Source organism: Tursiops truncatus, chromosome 12, assembly GCF_011762595.2.
Source record: "Tursiops truncatus isolate mTurTru1 chromosome 12, mTurTru1.mat.Y, whole genome shotgun sequence".
In the NCBI taxonomy this organism is placed as follows: Eukaryota; Metazoa; Chordata; class Mammalia; order Artiodactyla; family Delphinidae; genus Tursiops; species Tursiops truncatus.
In genome coordinates this window covers 41551568-41575442 of record NC_047045.1, presented here as the reverse complement: position 1 = coordinate 41575442, position 23875 = coordinate 41551568, and the positions used below count along the sequence as shown (strand labels likewise).

The 23875-nt window shown below is 39.7% G+C and overlaps 1 protein-coding gene across 1 annotated transcript in view; it reads right to left on the bottom strand.

Annotated features, from left to right (window-relative positions):
- Positions 1-23875, bottom strand: part of SLC16A10 (solute carrier family 16 member 10) — a 142935-nt gene that overhangs the window by 34447 nt on the left and 84613 nt on the right. The window contains exons 2-3 of the mRNA XM_033867633.2: positions 21248-21392; positions 10939-11401 (exon numbers count right to left, since the gene is read on the bottom strand). Of these exons, the coding sequence (XP_033723524.1) occupies positions 10939-11401; positions 21248-21392 (608 nt within the window). The remainder of the gene's footprint in view (positions 1-10938; positions 11402-21247; positions 21393-23875) is intronic.

Here is a 23875-nt window from a genome sequence, read left to right as displayed (position 1 = left end):
AAACTAGCAGAAATATACTCTCAATGGATCAGACAATTCTTTCCCCTCACCAGAGCCACCTGGTAAATGTGGGGTAAAAGTCAATGTCCAGGTATAGCCTCACAAAGGAACATTCTTCAAATTAAGATTTCTATTTCTATTAATCCTCTATCATAACAATTTATTTTCTAGTTGATATAAAAATCATGATAGAACCCTTATCAGCTAAATTTAGGTTCCTCAAACTTGCACAAACTTTAATTTGATATTAATACAATGAGTTGAGGGATAAGCAAATATCCATACTACAGTTAAATTTTGAGATTATTCAAAAGTATATTATATTTTAACAAATAAAACATGAGACAGTTAAAAACAAAAGACCAGGGCTTCCCTGGTGGCGCAGTGGTTGAGGATCTGCCTGCCAATGCAGGGGACACGGGTTCGAGCCCTGGTCCGGGAAGATCCCACATGCCGCGGAGTGGCTGGGCCCGGAGCCACAACTACTGAGCCTGTGCGTTTGGAGCCTGTGCTCCGCAACAAGAGAGGCCACGATAGTGAGAGGCCTGCGCACCGCGATGAAGAGTCGCCCCCGCTTGCCACAACTAGAGAAAGCCCTCGCACAGAAATGAAGACCCAACACAGCCAGAAATAAAATTAATTAATTTAAAAAAAAACAAAAGACCTGGTGAAATTTACACATTAACAAGACAGAAGGACAGAGAACGAACTAGTGGTTACCAGTGGGGAGAGGATGGGGGGAGGGGCAAAATAGAGGGTAGGACATGAAGAGGTGCAAACTATTATGTATAAAATAATTAAGCTACTAGGATATATTGTATAGCACAGAGAATATAGCCAATATCTTATAATAACTTTAAATGGAGTATAACCTATAAAAATACTGAATCACTATGCTGTACACCCGAACTAATATAATATGGTAAATCAACTATACTTCATTTTAAAAAGAAGAAAAACATTACAGATATAGCTGGGGGGGAAAAAAAAACAAGAGAGAAGGAACAGCTTTTCCAAGGCTGTTAGGGCTTTCTCAGGACACTTAATGATTCATCAGTGGCCTCAGAGAGTTTATATATAACTCTAAAATTCAAGCAATTTGCTTTTTTCCATTTTCCTCTAACAGTACTTATGTTATTAATCAAACATAAGATAGCTCTTGCTATAAATTTATACATTTGTCCATTTTTTTCTTCTGCTATGCTTAATGTTTATTATAGGAAACAAAACTGAACATAAAACTATGTATATTCCATGTTCTGCTTGTCACAGGCTGTGAAAAGCAATTCAGTTTTCTCATATTCACAACGTACTAAAGACCAAAAGAGGAGATGTGGGGTCTGGAAGAAAGGTTAGGTGGTATCCCATCATCCCCATTAGCCTGTTTCCTCAGGAGTCCTCTCCGTGGCTGCGCAGCATCCTCTGAGTGCCAGGATGGTCCAACCCTGCCTCTGTGCTTCGTTCTGAGAGAACAGAGGGAAACTTGCAAGGCAAAGAAAACTCTGGTCCAGGCCCAGTGTGGCTGACAGTAGGCAGCACTCCACCTCTGAGGTGATCCGATGATGGAACAGCAGACTATTTTACGAAAAGAACATGAGACTTAGAGTCCGAGATCTATGTTCAAATCCCAGCTCTGAGCAAACTCAGTGAGTGACCTCGACTAAGCACAGCTTAACTTAGCAGAGTTGTTTCCTTAGCTCCAAGTATATAGTTATTTATTACACTTATTACACTCATCCTTATGATGGTTACCTGAGATTTTGTGGAGATGCTTGACACATGACAGATTCTTGACAAACGTTACCTGAATCCCCCTCTGAGGAAGCCACAAAAGAGATGAAAGCATGTCTGCTGTTCCTATTTGCATGGCTCAGCGCCCTGAGCTCTGGCTTGGGATAATATTCCTGCTGTCACCACAACATGGCCAGAGGTGACCTGGCCAGTGAGGTCTAACAGCTACATTCCAGTACTGAGCCACAGAGCATTTGGCATTAACCAAAGCCATAAAATATCTCCCAAGGTACTACATGTCCCATTTATCGGCTTATTTGCCTCAAATTTTCATTTCTAGTTTTAAAACACAACCTGTGGGGACTTCCCTGGTGGCGCAGTGGTTAAGAATCTGTCTGCCAATGCAGGGGACACGGGTTTCAGCCCTGGTCTGGGAGGATCCCACATGCCGTGGAGCAACTAAACCCATGCGCCACAACTACTGATCCTGCGCTCTGGAGCCCACGAGCCTCAACTACTGAGCCTGTGTGCCACAACTACTGAAGCCCACGTGTCTAGAGACTGTGCTCCACGATGAGAGAAGCCACTGCAATGAGAAGGCCGCACACCGCAACGAGGAGTAGCCCCCGCTCACTGCAACTAAAGAAAGCCCATGCACAGCAACAAAGACCCAGTGCAGCCAAAAATAAATAAGATAAATAAATTTTAAAAAAATTAAAAAATAAAATAAAATAAAACACAACTTGTTGGGACTTGCCTGGTGGCACAATGGTTAAGACTCTGTGCTCCCAATGCAGGGGGCCCAGGTTCGATCCCTCATCTGGGAACTAGATCCCATACGCAGGCCACAACTAAGAGCCCACATGCCACAAATAGTTGAGGCCGGCAAGCCGCAACTAAGGAGTCTACGTGCTGCAACTAAAACCCAATGCAACCAAATTAATAAATATTTTTAAAAATTAAAAAATAAAAACACAACTTGTTTGTTCCCAATTACAGCTGGACTTGGTGTCCACTTAAGTGCCCTGTCAGCAGGCAAATGATGGTGCCTTCAATCATAGTCTCAGAAAAGTGGGATCTTCCCTACCAGATCAGAGTTTCTTTTGAGAACAACTACTATCTGCCACAAAAATGACACACTTATAACTTACGGAGTTTTTTCAAAATGGGCTAATAAACATATATGTTGCAGATTTCAACGCATGAGTCAGTCGTCTTCTCTCCGATAGAGAACTATGTGGATCAGAGCTTAAAAACCAAAACTTGACTGCCATATGTTCTGGAGTCAAAGAACACAGGTGCAGCTTTTCAAGGCGAGTAGTGGTGGACAGATGTGAAAGCAATAAAAACTAAGTCATCATTCTCGTACTGAGGATGGAACACTGCCGCTGAGAAGAGTTGCATCATCGTTGTCATTTTGTAGGCATTTATCAGTCATCCGGCTGACGTGGCCCTGTGGTCAGTGCTCTACCAAAGCAATGCAGACTTGTGGTCAAGCTCTGGTCCTGCATCCTCATCCTGTTCTCACACACACCACCCAAGGCTCTGCGAGATTTTCAGCTGCTACACCGTAGAGAAGACACCAGTTGTCTAGATTTCCTTGTTAATGGGGATAGCCATTCACCCTTCCATACACTTACACAATAGTGACAGAGACACAGAAATTTCTTCCATTTATAAAGTTTCAATTTCAACATGCAGATAAAGCTATGGGTCAAAAGCAAAACACATCAACTCTTTTCCCCATCAACAGATGGCATTAGTGCTCCTTAGTCTTAGGTTTGCTGAATTTGAGCTTCTTGATTAAGTGTTGAATGGATATGAATACCATCATGTCCTATAGGTATAACATGTGAAACATCATTCTGGTATCAAAGTAGAGAATTTTAAAGATCAAAATGGAGAGAAAATGAATACTGCTTATATGGTGTCACTTTAGACTTATCCATAAGATAGTCATTCGACAAATACTTGAGCACTCACTGTACATTAGGCACCATGGTAGATGCTTGGGTTCATTCACTGAACAAGACAGAGGAGGACCCTCAGCCTCCTGAAGTTTACATTCTAGCACAGGTATACACACAGAGAGCAAACAGTAATCATCACAAGTAAATTATGTAACATGTTAGAAGGTATGGGGACTTCCCTGGTGGTCCAGTGGTTAAGAATCCGCCTTCCAATGCAGGGGACGTGGGTTCGATCCCTGGTCGGGGAAATAAGATCCCACATGCTTCGGGGCAACTAAGTCCATGTGCTGCAACTACTGAGCGCATGTGCTCTGGAGCCCACCCACCACAACTAGAGAGAAGCCCTCAAGGTGCAACAAAGAGCCCACTAACCGCAAAGAAAGATCCCACATGCGACAATGAAGATCCCACATGCCACAACTAAGACCCAACGCAGCCAAATAAATAAATAAATATATTCAAAAGAAGAAAAAAAAGAAGGTATGAAGCTCTATAGAAAAAGAAATAGCAGTGTGAGGGGGTTTGGGAGTATGTGGAGGGCAGAGGGAAGAAGGGGGTTTTAACCAGGTGGTCAGGGTGAGCCTCACTAAAAGCTGAATAGCAAAGAGAGCAGAGTGGCGAGAGCAGAGTGAATGACGGGGACCAGGCCTGATGAGATAAGAGATAGGAGGGGACAGACCACGGAGGACCTTGTAGGCCACTATAAGGACATTAGTCTTTACTCTCAGAGCAATGGGGAGCCACCCAAAGATTTTGAGCAGAGTGACTTGTGTGTTGAAAGAACACCTGTGGCTTCTGTGTAGAGAACAGACTACAGGGGGCAGGGAAGGATACATTTTGAAAGGAGAACCGCCAGGATTTCTGGCCTGGATCAGGAGTGTGGTATGAAAGAAACAGGAGGTTTGGGGACTGATGGAACTGCCGCCTCCTGAGATAAGGATGGCTGAGGGCAGAGCAGGTTTTGGGGATGGGGGTAAAATTAGGATTTTAGGGCTGGACATATTAAATCTGAAACATCTAACAATCATCCCAGTGCAGATATTAAGTAAGCAGATGGCTATAAAAGTCCGGTGAAGAATTCAAAAGAGGCCTGAGCTAAATATAAATTTTGAGCCACTGGCATATATATGATGTCTGAACACAGGAAATTAGATGAGACCATCATTTGGAATGAGTAGAGAAAAAGATCAAGGTGTAAGGCCTAGGACTGCTATTCAGGGTCAGGGTGAAAAATAAGGAACCAGAAAAGAAACTAAGAAGGAGTGATAGAGAGGTAGGAGGAAAAGAGCACGTTATGTTTCTGGAAGCTAATGAAGAAAAACTGGATAACGAGGAGCCATAAAAACTTCAATCCTGGGCTTCCCTGGTGGCGCAGTGGTTGAGAGTCCACCTGCCTGTGCAGGGGACACGGGTTTGTGCCCCGGTCCGGGAAGATCCCACATGCCGCGGAGCGGCTGGGCCCGTGAGCCATAGCCGCTGAGCCTGCGCGTCCAGAGCCTGTGCTCCGCAACGGGAGAGGCCACAACAGTGAGAGGCCCACGTACCACAAAAAAAAAAAAAAAACTTCAATCCTGGGTTTCCCTGGTGGCGCAGTGGTTAAGAATCCGCCTGCCAATGCAGGAGATACGGGTTCGAGCCCTGGTCCAGGAAGATCCCACGTGCCGCAGAGCAACAAAGTCCCACGCCGTAACTACTGAGCCTGTGCTCTAAAGCCCGTAAGCCGCCACTACCAAAAGCCCACACGCCTAGAGCTCGTGCTCCGCAATAAGAGAAGCCACCGCAGTGAGAAGCCCGCGCACCGCAACGAAGAGTAGCCCCCGCTAGCTGCAACTAGAGAAAGCCCGTGCACAGCAATGAAGACCCAATGCAGCCAAAAATAAAATAAACGAATGAATAAATTTATTTAAAAAAAAAACTTCAATCCAAGCAACCGACAAGGGATTATCTCCAAAATATATAAACAGCTCACGCAGCTCAATATCAAAAGAACAAACAACCCAATCAAAAAATGAGCAGATCTAAATAGTCATTTCTCCAAAGAAGACGTACAGATGGCCAAGAGGCATATGAAAAGCTGCTCAACATCATTAATTACTAGAGAAATGCAAATCAAAACTACAATGAGGTATCACCCCACACCAGTCAGAATGGCCATCACCATTATGGCCAGCATCACAATAAACGCTGGAGCGGGTGTGGAGAAAAGGGAACCCTCCTACACCATTGGTGGGACTGTAACTGGTACAGCCACTACAGAGAACAGTATGCAGGTTCCTTAAAAAACTGAAAACAGAGCTACTATATGATCCAGCAATCCCACTCCTGTGCATATATCTAGAGAAAATCATAATTGAAAAGATACATGTACCCTCAATGTTCACTGCAGCACTATTTACAATAGCCAGGACATGGACACAATCTAAATGTCCATCAACAGAGGAATGGATAAAGAAGACATGGTACATATATATAATGGAATATTACTCAGCCATAAAAAAGAATGAAACAATGCCATTTGCGGCAACATGGATGGACCTAGAGATTGTCATACTGAGTGAAGTTAAGTCAGACACAGAAAGACAAATATCATGAGATATTGCTTATATGCGGAATTTTTTTAAATGGTACAAATGAACCTATTTACAAAACAGAAACAGAGTCACAGATGTAGAAAACAAACTTATGGTTACCAAAGGGAAGGGTGGAGGGATAAACTGAGAGATTGGGATTGACATATATACACCACTATATATAAAATAGATAAGTAATGAGAACCTACTGTATAGCACAGGGAACTCTACTCAATACTCTGTAATGACCTATATGGGAAAAGAATCTGAAAAAGAGTAGATTAAAAACAAAAGAGTAGATATATGTATTATAATGTATAACTGATTCACTTTGCTGTATAGCAGAAACTAACACAACATTGTAAATCAGCTACACTCCAATTAAAAAAAGAAAACTTAATCCAGAAAACCAAAACAAAACAATTCTCAAGCAAAATGGGCAATTCACAACAACTAAAGCAGCTGTTACTGGGAATGGCTATTTAGAAAGTTATGTCTCACCTAAATTGATGTATAAGATTTGTACACTTACTCTATTTCTTTAATTTTGTATCTATGAGATGATGGATGTTTACTAAACTTGCTGTGATAATCATTTCATGATGTACATAAGTCAAATCATTATGCTATACACCTTAAACTTATACAGTGCTGTATGTCAACTGTATCTCAATAACAGTAGAAGAAAAAAAAGATCCATACCCTTACAGTAGAGATTACAAGTGGGTAGGCCTAAAAGAGATCACTGACCCCTTCCATGAAGCAATACGATTCTTCATGTTTAAAAGTTAACTACTAAAAGAAAATTTCCAACCTTGCTCGGAGAAAAAGAATGCCACAAAGCATACATATTTTCTCTCAAATCATCATGTATAATGTAATAAATAAGTAAAGATCTTAGGATCTTTAACATAACCATGAGAGCGCTTCACTGTATTTCAGAATCTTCAAAGGAGGCCTAGATAGATAAATTAGTTCCCTAGCTAATTAAGGATCCAGTTTCAAGTCTCAGGCTTAAGGACCAACTCCAATCCTATGAAACTTGTACTAACCACTTTTCCAAAGGGACACTTTCTCCTTTGACTCTTCCACAGCCCCACTAAAACCAGCAATTCACAATCACGTTGTCTGAAATTTAAATAACTCTTATTTTTATACCAGAACTGAATAGATGCTTTACAGACATTTTCTCTCATCCTACAACAACTCTGCAAAATTGGGTCTATCCCTATTTTATAGATGTAGAAACTGATGCTTAGAGTGTGTTACCCAAGGTTACACAACTAGTAGGGGACAAAACCAGCTTTTAAACCCAGATCTCTTTTACTTCAGAGCCTTTACTTTTACCCACTATGCAGTACTACCTCTTGCATGAAAGTATAACACTAATAATTACCAGCTGCTGTGTCTTGTGACCCTGGGCAAGTTTCTAAACTTCTCAGTGCCTCATTCTTCTCATCCATGAAATGAGGACAATACATTATAGGTACTGCATTGTGGTGAAGATTATGTAAGATAATGTATGTAAAAGTCCTTTATAAACTATAATTGTTTATATTATTACATGTACTAGATTTTATGCTCCTTCAGAACAGGTTCTTATGCCTTACATGCATATTCCCTTCAACACCCAGTAAAGGGTTTAACATGAATTGAACATCTACTAGTCTTTGGAAAAATTTGAGACACCTTTTCCCCCTCTAAGGAGGAAAGTAAGTGGTGTCCCATTGCATGAAGCCTGGGATTAAGTATCCGTAATCCAAACCTTAAATTACAACACAGTGACAAACTCAGTGTACCCATCAAACATGAGATTTAAACAGCCTCCATGACATTTAACTGTCTGGTGTTTCCTTTCCAACGTGGCTTTAGTGCCATTACAGTTCAAAAGGGGGAAAATCCCAAATGAAAATATCAACACATTTTGTAAGAAAACGTGCCCGGCAGGAGGGAGAGCAGAATAAGGCCTGATTTGTTATCCGAGTTAACAGAGACCCATTGTTTTGTGTACTATCTGAATTACAGCCTCCTGACGACAGTAGTAACTATAACACGGTCTAACTCGTTACTCACTGTGAAATTTCATTTACTTTAAGAAAAAGACCAATAACATATTTATTAAATTTCCTTACGCATACTCACATCCCCCTCAGTAAGATGGACATATCTAGCAGCATATCCAGGGACGGGAGCCAATATGCCCCAGGCTAAGACTGTGCTAGATTTGCTACCAAGTAAGCACAGTGGAAGGGAACCAGCCCCTGCTCTGCTGATATGTGATTCTTGGGAAGCCACTTAACATCTCTGTTAATGATGGATCTGTTTTCCACTCTGTAAAACATGACCTAATATTATTTTGCCTACCTCACAAGTTTACTGTGAAGGTCAAATGAAATAATAATATATGTGAAATTAATTTACAAATTATATTACCAGAAATAGCTAGATAATCACCTACCACTTGTCTTTTAGTAAATGTCACATACTAGCAAAGCTGACGTACAGATTTCTCTGAGTGTGTTCACCTTATAGTAACAAAGAGAATTTTTTAAAAATCTACTCGGGGGACTTCCTTGGTGGTCCCAGTTGTTAAAGACTCCGCACTTCCACTACAGGGGGCGCAGATTCGATCCCTGGTCTGGGAACTAAGATCCCACATGTTGTGCAGTGCAGCCAAAAAATTAAATTAAAAAAATGAAAAGAACTATAAAATAAGAAAATAAAAATCTACTTGGGAATTCCCTGGGGGTCCAGTGGTTAGGACTCCAGGCTTTCACTGCCAGGGGCCTGCGTTCAATCCCTGGTTGGGGAACTAAGATCCCGCAAGCCTCAGGGCGTGGCCAAAAAAAAAAAAAAACACAGCAGGCATTTAAATAAATAAATAAATAAATAATCTACTCCTCTCTGAGATGGACACAACAAACACTTTCTTATCTACAGAGCTATGGAAGAAGTAACTGGTAAAGCTGATCTTTCCACAATGGATCTATATATTTTTTAAAAAAAATCTTCAAATGGTTCAGCTATGCCTTCCTAAAAGTGTGAAAATGGATTATCAGATCAAGATGTAGCCAGAGACTTCATATGTGACAAGCATCACATACTAGGCCATTTTACCTCGTATCTCAGTCTCTGCAAAATGCCATGTGGCTCAGAGTACTAAAAACTAGTCCTCTCCTTCTCTCCCCACTGGTCATCCCAGCTGCTTCCTCAATACCTCTGGCAAAAAGAAAATAAGGAGAATTGAGAATTCAAAATTATCTTAGATACAGGACATGCCTACCACCCCTCTTTGGGTTTCCTTGACCTAATTCCTTTCTGAACTAAGCACAGGAACCCACAAAAGACTGATGATGTAGTGTACTGGCTGACCCCCTGACCCCAGTAATTCTCTGAACTGTACTGCCAACTTGCACCAGAACTTTAACTAAAGAAAAATTGCACAGATGTCCAAAAGTAGACTGAAAGCTAGAAAGGCTTCAAGTCACACACACAGTATACACACAAAAGAAAAACTTATCCCACTACCATTTTTGTTGATCATTTATCAACTATGTTGAACTGTATATACATTTTCAGTCATAACAGTAAGAAAAAAGGAAAAAACATAATAATAAGCACCTTTTTTTTTTTTTTTTTTTTTTTTAAGGTACGCGGGCCTCTCACTGTTGTGGCCTCTCCCATTGCAGAGCACAGGCTCCGGACGCGCAGGCTCAGTGGCCATGGCTCACAGGCCCAGCCGCTCCGCGGCAAGTGGGATCTTCCCGGACCGGGTCACAAACCCATGTCCCCTGCATCAGCAGGCAGACTCTCAACCACTGTGCCACCAGGGAAGCCCAATAATAAGCACTTCTGAGGAAATTCTGCCAGGGGCAAATACTTTAGACACTGCTTACTCTTATTTCATTATAAAGAGGCCAAAATTTGCCTTCGCAATATAAACAAACAATATAAAGTGCTTGAGGCCGCACTTGCCTTCTGAGGTGGCCCACACTCTGTGGAATGTGTTTCTCTCTAAATAAATCCATTTCGTATCTATCAAACAAAAATAATAATAATGATGATAATAAAGTGCTTGAGCACTTGAAATCCTAATTTCCTGTGAAACCCTTGCTCTCTCCCATCATTTGGAACTTGCTAACATTTCTCAAATAATCCTCTGAGTAGAATTTCCATTTTCTCAGAAGTGTCCCACAAGTAGACAAAATGTTTCTTTGTGTCAAGGCCGTTGGCTTTTACTATTTACTTAATTTTTGTACCCTTCTGTTGAAGAATAATTTATTGATGTTGACAAAATCATTGCACCATCTTTGTCCCTGATTATGATTTGTAAGCCACTTGAAGGAAAAGTGACCTATCAAATTTTTTGTACTGATGACATTTGTTCCAACATTTTAGTCTTTTTTTTTTAAAGAACTTGTTTTTGTTTGTGTAGGTTTGGCGATTTCTAAAAATACCAAAACACACCATGAAACATATTATCTGTTTAATGATCTGATGATGTGATGACCTCATCTTAGCAGACCTTGAATTTCAAGAGTCCCTGAATTACAAACAAGATAATTATTTAAGGCCAACTTCAACCTGATCTCTATTGCTCTTCTAAGAAGTTTTTGTGTATGAAATAATAATATCCATTACCAGCAACGCCAGAGAAGCATACTTACCAAGTGAACATAAGGCACAAAGTATCCAAAAAGTGCCAGTGGTATTCCAACTGCCCACACTGCATATGCTGTCACCTTGAAGATGGCAAAATTGAAAATTTTTTTTGGAGGACTGAACTTTCTCCTGGAAAAGAGGGAGAATCTGTTGCCTCCTTTGGTTCCACTGTCTTTACCTTTGGCACTGGAAGCAAGAGGTCGGTAAGTAAAGCCAGCCAGAAAGAGAACAAACATGAAGATGCAGAGGACCCTCAGGGTATAAAAGAGGCCCACGCTCTCAGTCAGTACCCTTAAAAGGAAAGGCAGCAAAATTGTGAAGATACTGCTGCCGGCGGTGACAATGCCATTCACCAGTCCAAGGCGCTTCTTGAAATAGTGTCCCAAAATGACCAATGAAGGCTGGTAGGCAAAGGAGCAGCCACAGGCAAATATGATTCCATAGGTCAGGTACAGAGGCTCGATGGAGCTGTGTAAAGACGAAAAAGATGGAGAGCAGCTTTCATTATTTTTATCATGTGCTTGGTAGAATAAAACCTTATTTTAAAACTGGGTTTCAGTTAATCAAAGTATTTTCTACAAATAAAAATCAACCAAAAACAGAGGTGAAAAACTTAATAAGTCAAGAATACAATGCTGAAATATTTTAATTTAATGTGAACGGATAATAAAAAATGCCTTGAGTATGTGAAAAAATGACCGTTAAGGTCATCAGTGATTTGATTCCTCCTTCTCTTCCTATGGATTTCAGGCAAACCATGCAGCACTGGGTAAAAACTGTTGTGTTCTCCACAACTCAGAAATAAAGGACAGTGCCAGGAAGGGCCTCAGTAAAACTGACAATGATTAAAATTAAAAATTAAAAAAAAAACTAGTCATGATAAAAGTTTTTAAAAAGTATAATTTAACTATGAAAGCTCACTTTTTTAATGGAGTTTTCCCAGGCACTTACTAAGCAATCTACTCAAAGAAAAGGCTGCATCTGATATTTTCTCCACAAGGTTATGTCACAAACATTTGCACAGGGGAGCAGTTCTGTTGCATTTTGCTGGCCTAAGGGCTGCAGACCAACCTTCGCCCTGTACTGCACTGTTCTTGGTATTGTGCAAGATAAGGAGAAATCATATTCTGATTGCAGGAATACTAAATGAAGTGTGTTCACTAGTGATCCCAGTTTGTAAGCTTTAGGGCCGTGTATGTCTCAAAAAAATAATAAAGGATTAAGAATTCTTTATTTTAACCAAATAACTTAATTATACACTTCTTATGAAAGTAAATGAACACGGGGAATTCCCTGGCGGCCCAGTGGTTACGACCCCTCATTCTCACTGCCGAGAGGGCCTGAGTTCGATCTCTGGTCAGGGAGCTAAGATCCCACAAGCCTCACGGTGGGGAAAAAAAAAAAAAGAAAAATAAAAAGAGAGGGCTGAAGCAAGAGGAGGCTGCAGATGGAAGAAAGTAAAAAAACAAAACAGTAAAGGAACATACAGCATCACATTCTTTGAAACATTTAAGGTAAGGAGTGAAAGAAAACTAAAGTTTTTTTTCTTTTGAAAAGTTCAATTCAAAAGGCTGTTTATCAGTAGTAAAGGCAAGCTATTTATTAGAAACTAAGATAGATAAAGTTGGTTAATAATTAAATTTTGGACAATAATTCTAGCCTAGCAATATGCTGAGGTAATCACAAGGAATTCTAGAATCTGATAAAATTAAGGCAGGTTGTCAATTCTCTCTCCCTGAGATGCCCTTTCCCCCTCTATTAATCCACAGTTAGAACCATCTTCAAATCAGGCTCAAGAGCCACTCCCAGACTCTCCCAGATTAACCCTACCTCACTCTGATCACTCTTTACTGAAACTCCACTCTTTATTCAATAAACATATATTTAACAGCTACTATGCTCCAGATACTTGGTGAAAAGAATATTTAAAATGTGGTTATGCCCTACTTCTAGTCTGCTTAGTGAAACAAGACATCTACGCCAGATAATAAGAATACAGAACAAAATATAAATAATACTTCACTCATTCTGCATCAGTTTCTGCACGTAAGTAGTTTTCCAGGTAACTACAACTTACTTCTTAAGGTGCTAATTTATTTTTATTTAACAATTTTAAAGGAAGAATCTAAATCTAAATACATTTCTCTGCCTTCTTCAAAGTGTATGTTAAAAATAGTATTGACAGCAAAGTATCATCATGAACACCAGTATCTACACAATTATACCACATTATTATAAAGCTGTCAGTTGGAAAACCAGAGAGCCACTGACATAAATCACAGACATTCTTTTGCACAACATTTAAACAGAGAGTGCTGGGTAAGATTAACTTTGTATCTCTCCCACATAGTAAAGTACATAAGCTTTGTGATGGCATTTTCACTGCTGCTGGAACCTTTTTTACTTCTAAATTTTCACCTTAGTAACAGGTGGTTCAAACTATTGAAGTATGACAACTGAATAAGTACAGTGTAAATCAGTAAGATATCAAATATGTGTGGAAAAAGGATTCCAAGAAGAGACACTGATGCAACCTGGGGGTGCTAGAGAAGGCTTTCCTAAAAAGGCAGAACTTGAACTAGAGGAAAAGAGGGTTGGTCCACTGTTTGACACTTGGAATTTACACTACATCTCCCCCTTGCGCCTGTGTATTGTTCTGAAAGTCTGGCAGCTTTTGATCGGTGGGGGGTTAAATAATGAAACTGAACAGAAAACATGACAACATTACATACAGTAAGGTAAAGATGGCTTCAAGACATTTTGTTTTAGTTAGGGGTGGGGGTGGGGGAGGGAAAGAGAAAGGAAGAACTAGGTCACAATGTAAAATACATTTCATAATTTTTATTTCTCAGCGGTCAAAACTATTTGAGAAACATGCTTGCTGTAAGCAGGTTTGTGTATATGTGTTTTGTCTACCAAATTAGGTAATAAGTTACATGGATTTTCTATCTCTTAGTTTCTCTCTCCACCAAAGTCTGAGTGTTAACACCAGCAAGCGCTAAGAATACTGACAATGGGTACCTGGAAGCTTCCAGACCAAGTGGGTATCTGACAAGGTGGTTATCACGCCATGCTGTATTACTGATAAAGAAGAACTAAAAGTAAATGATCTCACAGAGCTACCTAAGCAGAATCTTATTCCAAACAAAACTGGGTTTTGTTTCTTTAAAAAAAAACTTTAGAAGAAGAAAAAAAAACAAAACACAAAGGCACTTTAAAGGTAGAATATTTATTTTCTAACAAAAAATTAAAATAATTGTTTAGGGACTTCCCTGGCGGCACGGTGGTTGAGACTCCGCCTGCCAATGCAGGGGACACAGGTTCATGCCCTGGTCCAGGAAGATCCCACATGCTGTGGAGCAACTAAGCCTGTGCGCCACAACTACTGAGCCTGCGTGCCACAAGTACTGAAGCCTGCGCTCTAGAGCCCATGCTCCACAACAAGAGAAGCCACAGCAATGAGAAGCCCACGCACCGCAACAGAGTAGCCCCCGCTCGCCACAACTAGAGACACCCCGCGCACAGAAACGAAGACCCAACGCAGCCAAAAATAAATAAATAAATAATTGTTTAGAAGCCAAATAAAATGTCTAAGTTAGGTGAAAGAAAGAGGCTCACTCTAGAGTTCAGAAAGGGGCATATATGGGGAGAATGGGGGTAAAATTAGCAAACCAAGGATTCTGTTGATTAAATCTTAAATATTTAAAAATAAACATGGCGGGAATTCCCTGGCGGTCCAGTGGTTAGGATGCCATGCTTCCACTGTAGTGGGCCTGGGTTTGATCTATGGTTGGGGAACTAAGATCCTATATGTTGCGTGGTGCAACCAAAATAAATAAACAAATAAATAAAGATTACAGGAACAAAAAAATAAAATAAAAATAGGGCTTCCCTGGTGGCGCAGTGGTTGAGAGTCCGCCTGCCAATGCAGGGGACATGGGTTCGTGCCCCAGTCCGGGAAGATCCCACATTCCGCGGAGCAGCTGGGCCCGGGAGCCATGGCCGCTGAGCCTGCGCGTCCGGAGCCTGTGCTCCGCAGTGAGAGAGGCCTCAACAGTGAGAGGCCCGTGTACTGCAAAAAAAAAAAAAACAGGGTAGGGGCTTCCCTGTTGGCACAGTGGTTAAGAATCCACCTGCCAATGCAGCAGACACAGGTTCAAGCCCTGGTCCAGGAAGATCCCACATGCCGCGGAGCAACTAAGCCCACGTGCCACAACTACTGAGCCTGCGCTCTAGAGCCAGTGAGCCATAACTACTGAGCCCGTGTGTCACAACTATTGAAGCCCACGTGCCTAGAGCCCATGCTCCGCGACAAGAGAAGCCACTGCAATGAGAAGCCCACGCACCGCAACGAGGAGTAGCCCCCACTCGCCAAAACTAGAGAAAGCCCACAAGCAACAAAGAAAACCCAAGCAGCCAAAAATAAAATAAATTTAAAAAAAATAAAGATGGCAAGCAACATAAGTTTGATTTTTTTTTCTAATAACCACAATAATGCTTTTCAACTAGAGCATGAAGATAGCTAGGGAAAAGAAAGGCACAGGATGAAAATTAACTACTAAAGTAGAGACAGGATGAAAATCATCTTAAGGTTTTTCTTGTTAATCACCTCCTGTTAGCCAGACCTACCTATTAAACCAGTGTTTCACTAACTGGGGATTATTCTGACAATGAAAGGGTATTTACAGGTAGAACTGGAGCTGGAGGGAGAGGTGCTTCTATGGTAATATGCCCACCAGCTCTTTGCAGTTAGTTCCTCTGCAGTGCACAACAGCTTTTAACAGACACAGGGAAAAGAGTGTTTTATTTTAAGCTGCATTTGACCACTTCATTTTGTCATGATCTTTTTAAATTTCAGCATTGTTCTATTTTTAAAAAGAGTCCCAGGCAGGATAAACCCAAGGAGAAACACGCCAAGACACACAGTAATCAAGCTGACAAAAATTAAAGACAAAGAAAAATTATTGAAAGCAACAAGGGAAAAATGACAAATAACATACAAGGGAACTCCCAGAAGGTGAACAGCTGATTTCTCAGCAGAAACTCTACAAGCCAGAAGGTAGTGGCATGATATATTTAAAGTGATGATGAAAGGGAAGAACCTACTACCAAGATTACTCTACCCAGAAAGGATGTCATTCAGATTCGATGGAGAAATCAAAAGCTTTACAGACAAGCAAAAGCTAAGAAAATTCAGCACCACCAAACCAGCTCTACAACAAATGCTAAAGGAACTTCTCTAAGTGGGAAACACAAGAGAAGAAAAGGACCTACAAAAACAAACCCATAACAATTAAGAAAATGGTAATATGGGCTTCCCTGGTGGCACAGTGGTTGAGAGTCCGCCTGCCGATGCAGGGGACACGGGTTCGTGCCCTGGTCTGGGAGGATCCCACATGCCGCGGAGCAGCTAGGCCCGTAAGCCATGGCAGCTGAGCCTGCGTATCCGGAGCCTGCACGTCCGGAGCCTGTGTGTCCGGAGCCTGTGCTCCGCAACGGGAGAGGCCACAGCAGTGAGAGGCCCGCGTACCGCAAAAAAACAAAAACAAACAAAAGAAAATGGTAATAGGAACATATATATCAATAATTACCTTAAATGTGAATGGATTAAATGCTCCAACCAAACGACACAAGCTCACTGAATGGATACAAAAACAAGACCCATATATATGCTGTCTACAAGAGACCCACTTCAGACCTAGGGACATATTCAGACTGAAAGTGAGGGGATAGAAAAAGATATTCAGTGCAAACGGAAATCAAAAGAAAGCTGCAGTAGCAATACTCATATCAGACAAAACAGACTTTAAAATAAAGAATGTTACAAGAGACAAGGAAGGACACTAAATAATGATCAAGGGATCTATCCAAGAAGAAGATATAACAGTTGTAAATATTTATGCACCCAACGTAGGAGCACCTCAATACATAAGGCAACTGCTACAGATGTAAAAGAGGAAATCGAAAGTAACACAAAATAGTTGGGGACTTTAACACCTCACTTACACCAATGGACAGATCATCCAAAATGAAAATAAATAAGGAAACAAAAGCTTTAAATGACACAATAGACCAGATAGATTTCACTGATATTTATAGGACATTCCATCCAAAAACAGCAGATTACACTTTCTTCTCAAGTGTGCACAGAACATTCTCCAGGCTAGATCACATCTTGGGTCACAAATCAAGCCTCAGTAAATTTAAGAACACTGAAATCATATCAAGCATCTTTTCTGACCACAACACTATGAGATTAGAAATAAATTACAGGGAAAAAAATGTAAAAAACACAAACACATGGAGGCTAAACAATACGTTACTAAATAACCAAGAGATCACAGAAGAAATCAAAGAGGAAATCAAAAAATACCTAGAGACAAATGACAATGAAAACACGATGATCCAAAACCTATGGGATGCAGCAAAAGCAGTTCTAAGAGGGAAGTTTATAGCAATACAAGCCTAACTCAAGAAACAAGAAAAACCTCAAATAAACAATCTAACGTTATACGTAAAAGAACTAGAGAAAGAGCAAACAAACCCAAAGTTAGTAGAAGGAAAGAAATCATAAAGATCAGAGCAGAAATAAATGAAATAGAAACAAAGAAAACAACAGCAAAGATCAATAAAACAAAAAGCCGGTTCTCTGAGAAGATAAACAAAACTGATGAACCTTTAGCCAGACTCATCAAGAAAAAGAGCGAGAGGACTCAAATCAATAAAATTAGAAATGAAATAGAAGTTACAACAGACACTGCAGAAATACAAAGCATCCTAAGAGACTGCTACAAGCAACTCTATGCCAATAAAATGGACAACCTGGAAGAAATGGACAAATTCTTAGAAAGGTTAAAACTTCCAAGACTGAACCAGGAAGAAACAGAAGATATGAACAGACCACTCACAAGTAATGAAATTGAAACTGTGATTTAAAATCTTCCTACAGGGCTTCCCTGGTGGCACAGTGGTTGACAGTCCACCTGCAGATGCAGGGGACACGGGTTCGTGCCCCGGTCCAGGAAGATCCCACATCCCACGGAGCGGCTGGGCCCGTGAGCCATGGCCGCTGAGTCTGCACATCCGGAGCCTGTGCTCCGCAACACGAGAGGCCACAACAGTGAGAGGCCCGCATACCGCAAAAGAAAAAAAAAAAATCTTCCAACAAACAAAAGTGCAGGACCAGATGGCTTCACCAGTGAATTCTATCAAACATTTAGAGAAGAGCTAACACCTATCCTTCTCAAACTCTTCCAAAATATTGCAGAGGAAGGAACACTCCCAAACTCATTCTATGAGGCCACCATCACCCTGATACCAAAACCAGACAAAGATACTACAGAAAAAGAAAATTACAGACTAATATCACTAATGAATACAGATGCAACAATCCTCAACAAAATCGTAGCAAACAGAATCCAACAACACATTAAAAGGATCATACACCTTGATCAAGTGGGATTTATCCCAGGGATACAAGGATCCTGCAATATACGCAAATCAATGTGATACACCATATTACCAAACTGAAGAATAAAAACCATATGATCATCTCAATAGATGCAGAAAAAGCTTTTTACAAAATTCAACAGCCATTTGTGATAAAAACTCTCCAGAAAGTGGGCACACAGGGAAACTACCTCAACATAATAAAGGCCATATATGATAAACCCATAGCAAACATCATTCTCAATGGTGAAAAACTGAAAGCATTTTCTCTAAGATCAGGAACAAGACAAGGATGTCCAGTCTCGCCCCTATTATTCAACATAGTTTTGGAAGTCCTAGCCATGGCAATCAGAGAAGAAAAAGAAATAAAAGGAATACAAATTGGAAAAGAAGAAGTAAAACAGTCACTGTTTACAGATGACATGATACTATACGTAGAGAATCCTAAATATGCCACCAGAAAACGACTAGAGCTAATCAATGAATCTGGTAGAATAGCGGGATACAAAATTAATGCGTAGAAATCTCTTGCATTCCTATACACTAATGATGAAAAATCTGAAAGAGAAATTAAGGAAACACTCCCATTTACCACTGCAACAAAAAGAATAAAATACCTAGGAATAAACCTACCTAAGGAGGTAAAAGACCTGTACTCAGAAAACTGTAAGACACTGATGAAAGAAATTAAAGATGATACAAACAGATGAAGAGATATACCATGTTCTTAGATTGGAGGAATCAATATTGTGAAAATGACTATACTACCCAAAGCAATCTACAGATTCAGTGCAATCCCTATCAAATTACCAATGGCTTTTTTTTTTTTTTTTACAGAACTAGAATAAAAAATCTTAAAATTTGTATGGAGACACAAAAGACCCTGAATAGCCAAAGCAGCCTGAGGGAAAAAAATGGAGCTGGAGGAATCAGACTCCCTGACTTCAGACTATACTACAAAGCTACAGTAATCAAGACAATATGGTACTGGCACAAAAACAGAACTATAGACCAATGGAACAGGATAGAAAGCCCAGAGATAAACCCACGCACCTTTGGTCAACTAATCTATGACAAAGGAGGCACAGATATACAATGGAGAAAAGACAGCTTCTTCAATAAGTGGTGCTGGGAAAACTGGACAACTATATGTAAAAGAATGAAATTAGAACACTCCCTGACACCATACACAAAAATAAAGTCAAAACGATTAAAGACCTAAATGTAAGATCAGACACTATAAAACTCTTAGAGGAAAACACAGGAAGAACACTCTTTGACATAAATCACAGCAAGATCTTTTTTGATCTACCTCCTAGAGTAATGGAAATAAAAACAAAAATAAACAAATGGGACCTAATGAAACTTAAAAGCTTTTGTAAGGCAAAGGAAACTACAAACAAGACAAAAAGACAACCCTCAGAATGAGAGAAAATATTTGCAAATGAATCAACGGACAAGGGATTAATCTCTAAAAAGATTTATAAATATATAAATCTCTAAAATATATAAACAACTCATGCAGCTCAATATTTAAGAAACAAACAACCCAATCCAAAAATGGGCAGAAGACCTAAACAGACATTTCTCCAAAGAAGACATACAGATGGCCAAGAAGCACATGAAAAGCTACTCAACATCACTAATTATTAGAGAAATGCAAATCAAAACCACAATGAGGTATCACCTCACACCAGTTAGAATGGGCATCATCAGAAAATCTACAAACAACAAATGCTGGAGAGGGTGTGGAGAAAAGGGAACCCTCTTGCACTGTTGGTGGGAATGTAAATTGATACAGCCACTATGGAGAACAGTATGGAGGTTCCTTAAAAAACTAAAAATAGAATTACCATATGATCCAGCAATCCCACTACTGGGCATATACCCAGAGAAAACCATAATTCAAAAAGACACATGCACCTCAATGTTCACTGCAGCACTATTTACAACAGCCAGGTCATGGAAGCAACCTAAATGCCCATCGACAGACGAATGGATAAAGAAGATGTGGTACATTTATACAATGGAATATTACTCAACCATAAAAAGGAACGAAATTGGGTCATTTGTAGAGACGTGGATGGATCTAGAGACTGTCATACAGAGTGAAGTTAAGTGAGAAAGAGAAAAACAAATATCGTATATTAACGCATATATGTGGAACCCAGAAAAATGGTACAGATCAACCGGTGTGCAGGGCAGAGACGCAGATGTAGAGACCAGACGTATGGACACCAGAGGGGAGAGTGGCAGGGGGCAGGGTGGTAGTGTGATGAATTGGGAGATTGGGATTGACATGTATACACTAATAAGTATGAAATGGATAACTAATAAGAACCTGCTGTATAAAAAAAATAAAGTTTTAAAAATAAATAAATAAAATAAAATAAAAAATGCAGGCAGGAATTCTCTACCTGGGTTGAAATAAATAGCAAAGTCTGGATTTCATTAATAAAAATATTTCATGTCAAGCCTATGAACAACCACTTCAAAATACCACTTCTCGTACCCTTTGGGGCTCAGACTGAGCTGACCATAAACTAAGCCCATTGTTTTAGACAACTTACTGTTATGAGTTAAGATTCTTCTGTGAATGGAAAAAACAAAAGGAGAAACATTTTTTCTTGGCTCCAGAGAACATATGTATCCTGACTGACATCTAACTCTGAGGCACTGCAAGCAGAAGCATTCAAATTCACAAGCTCTGATTTGCTGCTGTAGATAACAATGCGTTAAGTGACGCTGCTTAGTTTAAGTACTGAAAAGGAGGATTTTTCCTTGTAAACAGCAAAGTTTCTAAAAGGAAATCTTTAAGGTAGCTAACAGTTTTTGAAAAGTGACATGAAGAAGCCAAGTCCTTACCTTACAAAAGAACTTGATACGAGTCCAACAAATCCAACAGCAGCACCCACGACAGCTGTTCTCCGGCAACCAAACACGTCTGTGAAGACGCTGACAATTGGGCAGCAGAAGAAAATCATCCCCATGGAGAGAGAACTTACCCATGCTGTAAAAGAGGAAACAAAGGGACATTATGACATGGTAAATTCTATTTGTCCTTACCTAATAAGATATAATACATATTCAGAACAGTATTAATGCAGAAAAGGTATTACCCAGATTGATGAATGGGGGGAAGTTGGAATAAGTAACAAATCTGAATCACAGATGAAAGGACTGACCAATACTAATTATAATTAGCAAAGCAATTATTTGTGTTTAATGGAACTCTTAAAAAGTTTGTATTCTTAAATAAATCAAACATTCTCCTGTGACCTAATCACTATTAATCTCTATCCTGGTATCTATGGTTAATTTTAAGCAACTTCTAATCTATGGAAAGAAATTTATTTCAAAAAATTGAGATACGTTTAGGAACACATGCCTAGGTGATCAAACTGCAAAGAAATGATGACCACCAAACTCAATACAGTGGTGAAACTCAGGGGAGAAAAAGGAATTATAACCATCTGGACCCAGTAGATAAGAACTGAACATTTGCCTAGAGTCTGGGCTTTGTGCTTTTGTTAAAGGAATAAAGTAGTACACAGGTAGGCTGTTTGTTGACCTGGGTAACAGTTACTGTGTATTCACTTTACTTATAAAACCGTACATACATTTTATCTTCTTTTCTGAAAGTATGCTATCTTTCACAATAGAAAAGATTTAAGAATCAGGTCATAATTTCCTGTTCTGATCTGTAAAGACCAAAACAAAAGGAAAGCCAAAAAGAGAAACATACTGAGTACAAATGATCATAAATTTGTGCCCAAGAAATGAGTGATCTTATAGGATATCAAGTCTGTAAATTCTTAAAAAGTATATAAACTAGTGGGGCCTAAGTGAACATGAGCTATAAAACAAACAGACCTGGGTCCAAATCCCCCATCTCTGTAACTACAATATATCCTTCAGCAGGTCACTTCCTCTGAGTCTGTTTTCTCATCTGGAAAGGGAATTGAACACAGACTTTTCCAGAATTATTAAGGATTAGAGAAAATGTATCTAAACCTCTGCATCTAGCACAGGAACAATTAATAATTCAGAGTTTTAACAACAATAAATTGTCTTATAAAATGAAACAGATGATCTCCAATGCTCCATCCAGCTCTGACAGTCTACTAGTATATTACTCTATTTCCTCAGCAAAGGAATTAAGTCCAGATCCTGTGCTAATGCCCATTTCTTAATAATGTGGTCCAAATGGATCTTCACCAGACTAACAATTTCATTTAATTCTTTGCCTTCTTACCTTTTAAATTATTTTTTTAATTATGTATATTTTAATCAGCCATAATTCTCTTTTCTTTCTTCCCTTACCAGAAAGGAGACTATGATCTTAAAACAAAACACAATGGGATGCAAATAGAGATTATCATACTAAGTGAAGTCAGAAAGAGAAAGACAAATACCATATGATATCAGTTATATGTGGAATCTAAAATATGGCACAAATGAACCTATCTACAAAACAGAAACAGACTCATAGACATAGAAAACAGACTTGTGGTTGCCAAGGAGGAGGGAAGATGGAGAGGGATTGACTGGGAGTTTGGGGTTGGTAGACGCAAACTACCACATTTAGAATGGATAAACAACAAGGTCCTAATGTATAGCACAGGGAACTATATTCAATATCCTGTGATAAACCATAATGGAAAAGAATATATAAAAAAAGAAAGTCTATATGTGTATAACTGAGTCACTTTGCTGTACAGCAGAGATTGGTACAACACTGTAAATCAACTACACTTCAATAAAACACACACACACACACACACACACACACACAATGAAGAGACTGTACAAACAATGCAGTCTTGGCTTAGGTGCTGGTGGGGGAATTCAGAAGTGGAGAGCAGAGAGGCGATTGGCCAGATGAACTAGCACAACCTCAACCCCAGATGTGCAGAGCTGTTTAGTATGGGCTTGCTCAAGGAGAAGTGCAAATTTTTTAGTCTATGTTATATAAAAATGTCACTGATTTATAATAATTTAATCTTATTCAAAAAAAGTTTAGTCATCTATCCTGTTTATGAAACAACCTAGGCAGACTAGAAGAATAGCATCCTAACCTTTATTTTTGGATAAAGGTGCTTTTACAATTAAGTGAAACACCAACACTAAATTGGAGCCCACTTTAAGAAATCCAAGAGCGGAATTCCCTGGAGGTCCAGTGGTTAGGAGGACACCGCATTTCCACTGCAGGGGGCACGGGTTCGATCCCAGGAAACTACGATCCCGCATTCCGTGTGGTCCGGCCAAAAAAAAAGAAATCTAAGAACATACAGCAGCATTGCATGTAATGCTCACATAAGTCAAGGCACTTTTCAAGAATAAAAACAAGGCTTAATGCATTACCATAGATTTCGGACTACTGCAATGCCAAACGTGAAAATTTTTACAGAATTTTTATGTCCACTGAACATGCACTAACTGCAGGATATAATCAAATATAACTTTATTTTTGTCTCGGCTATCCTCTTAAAA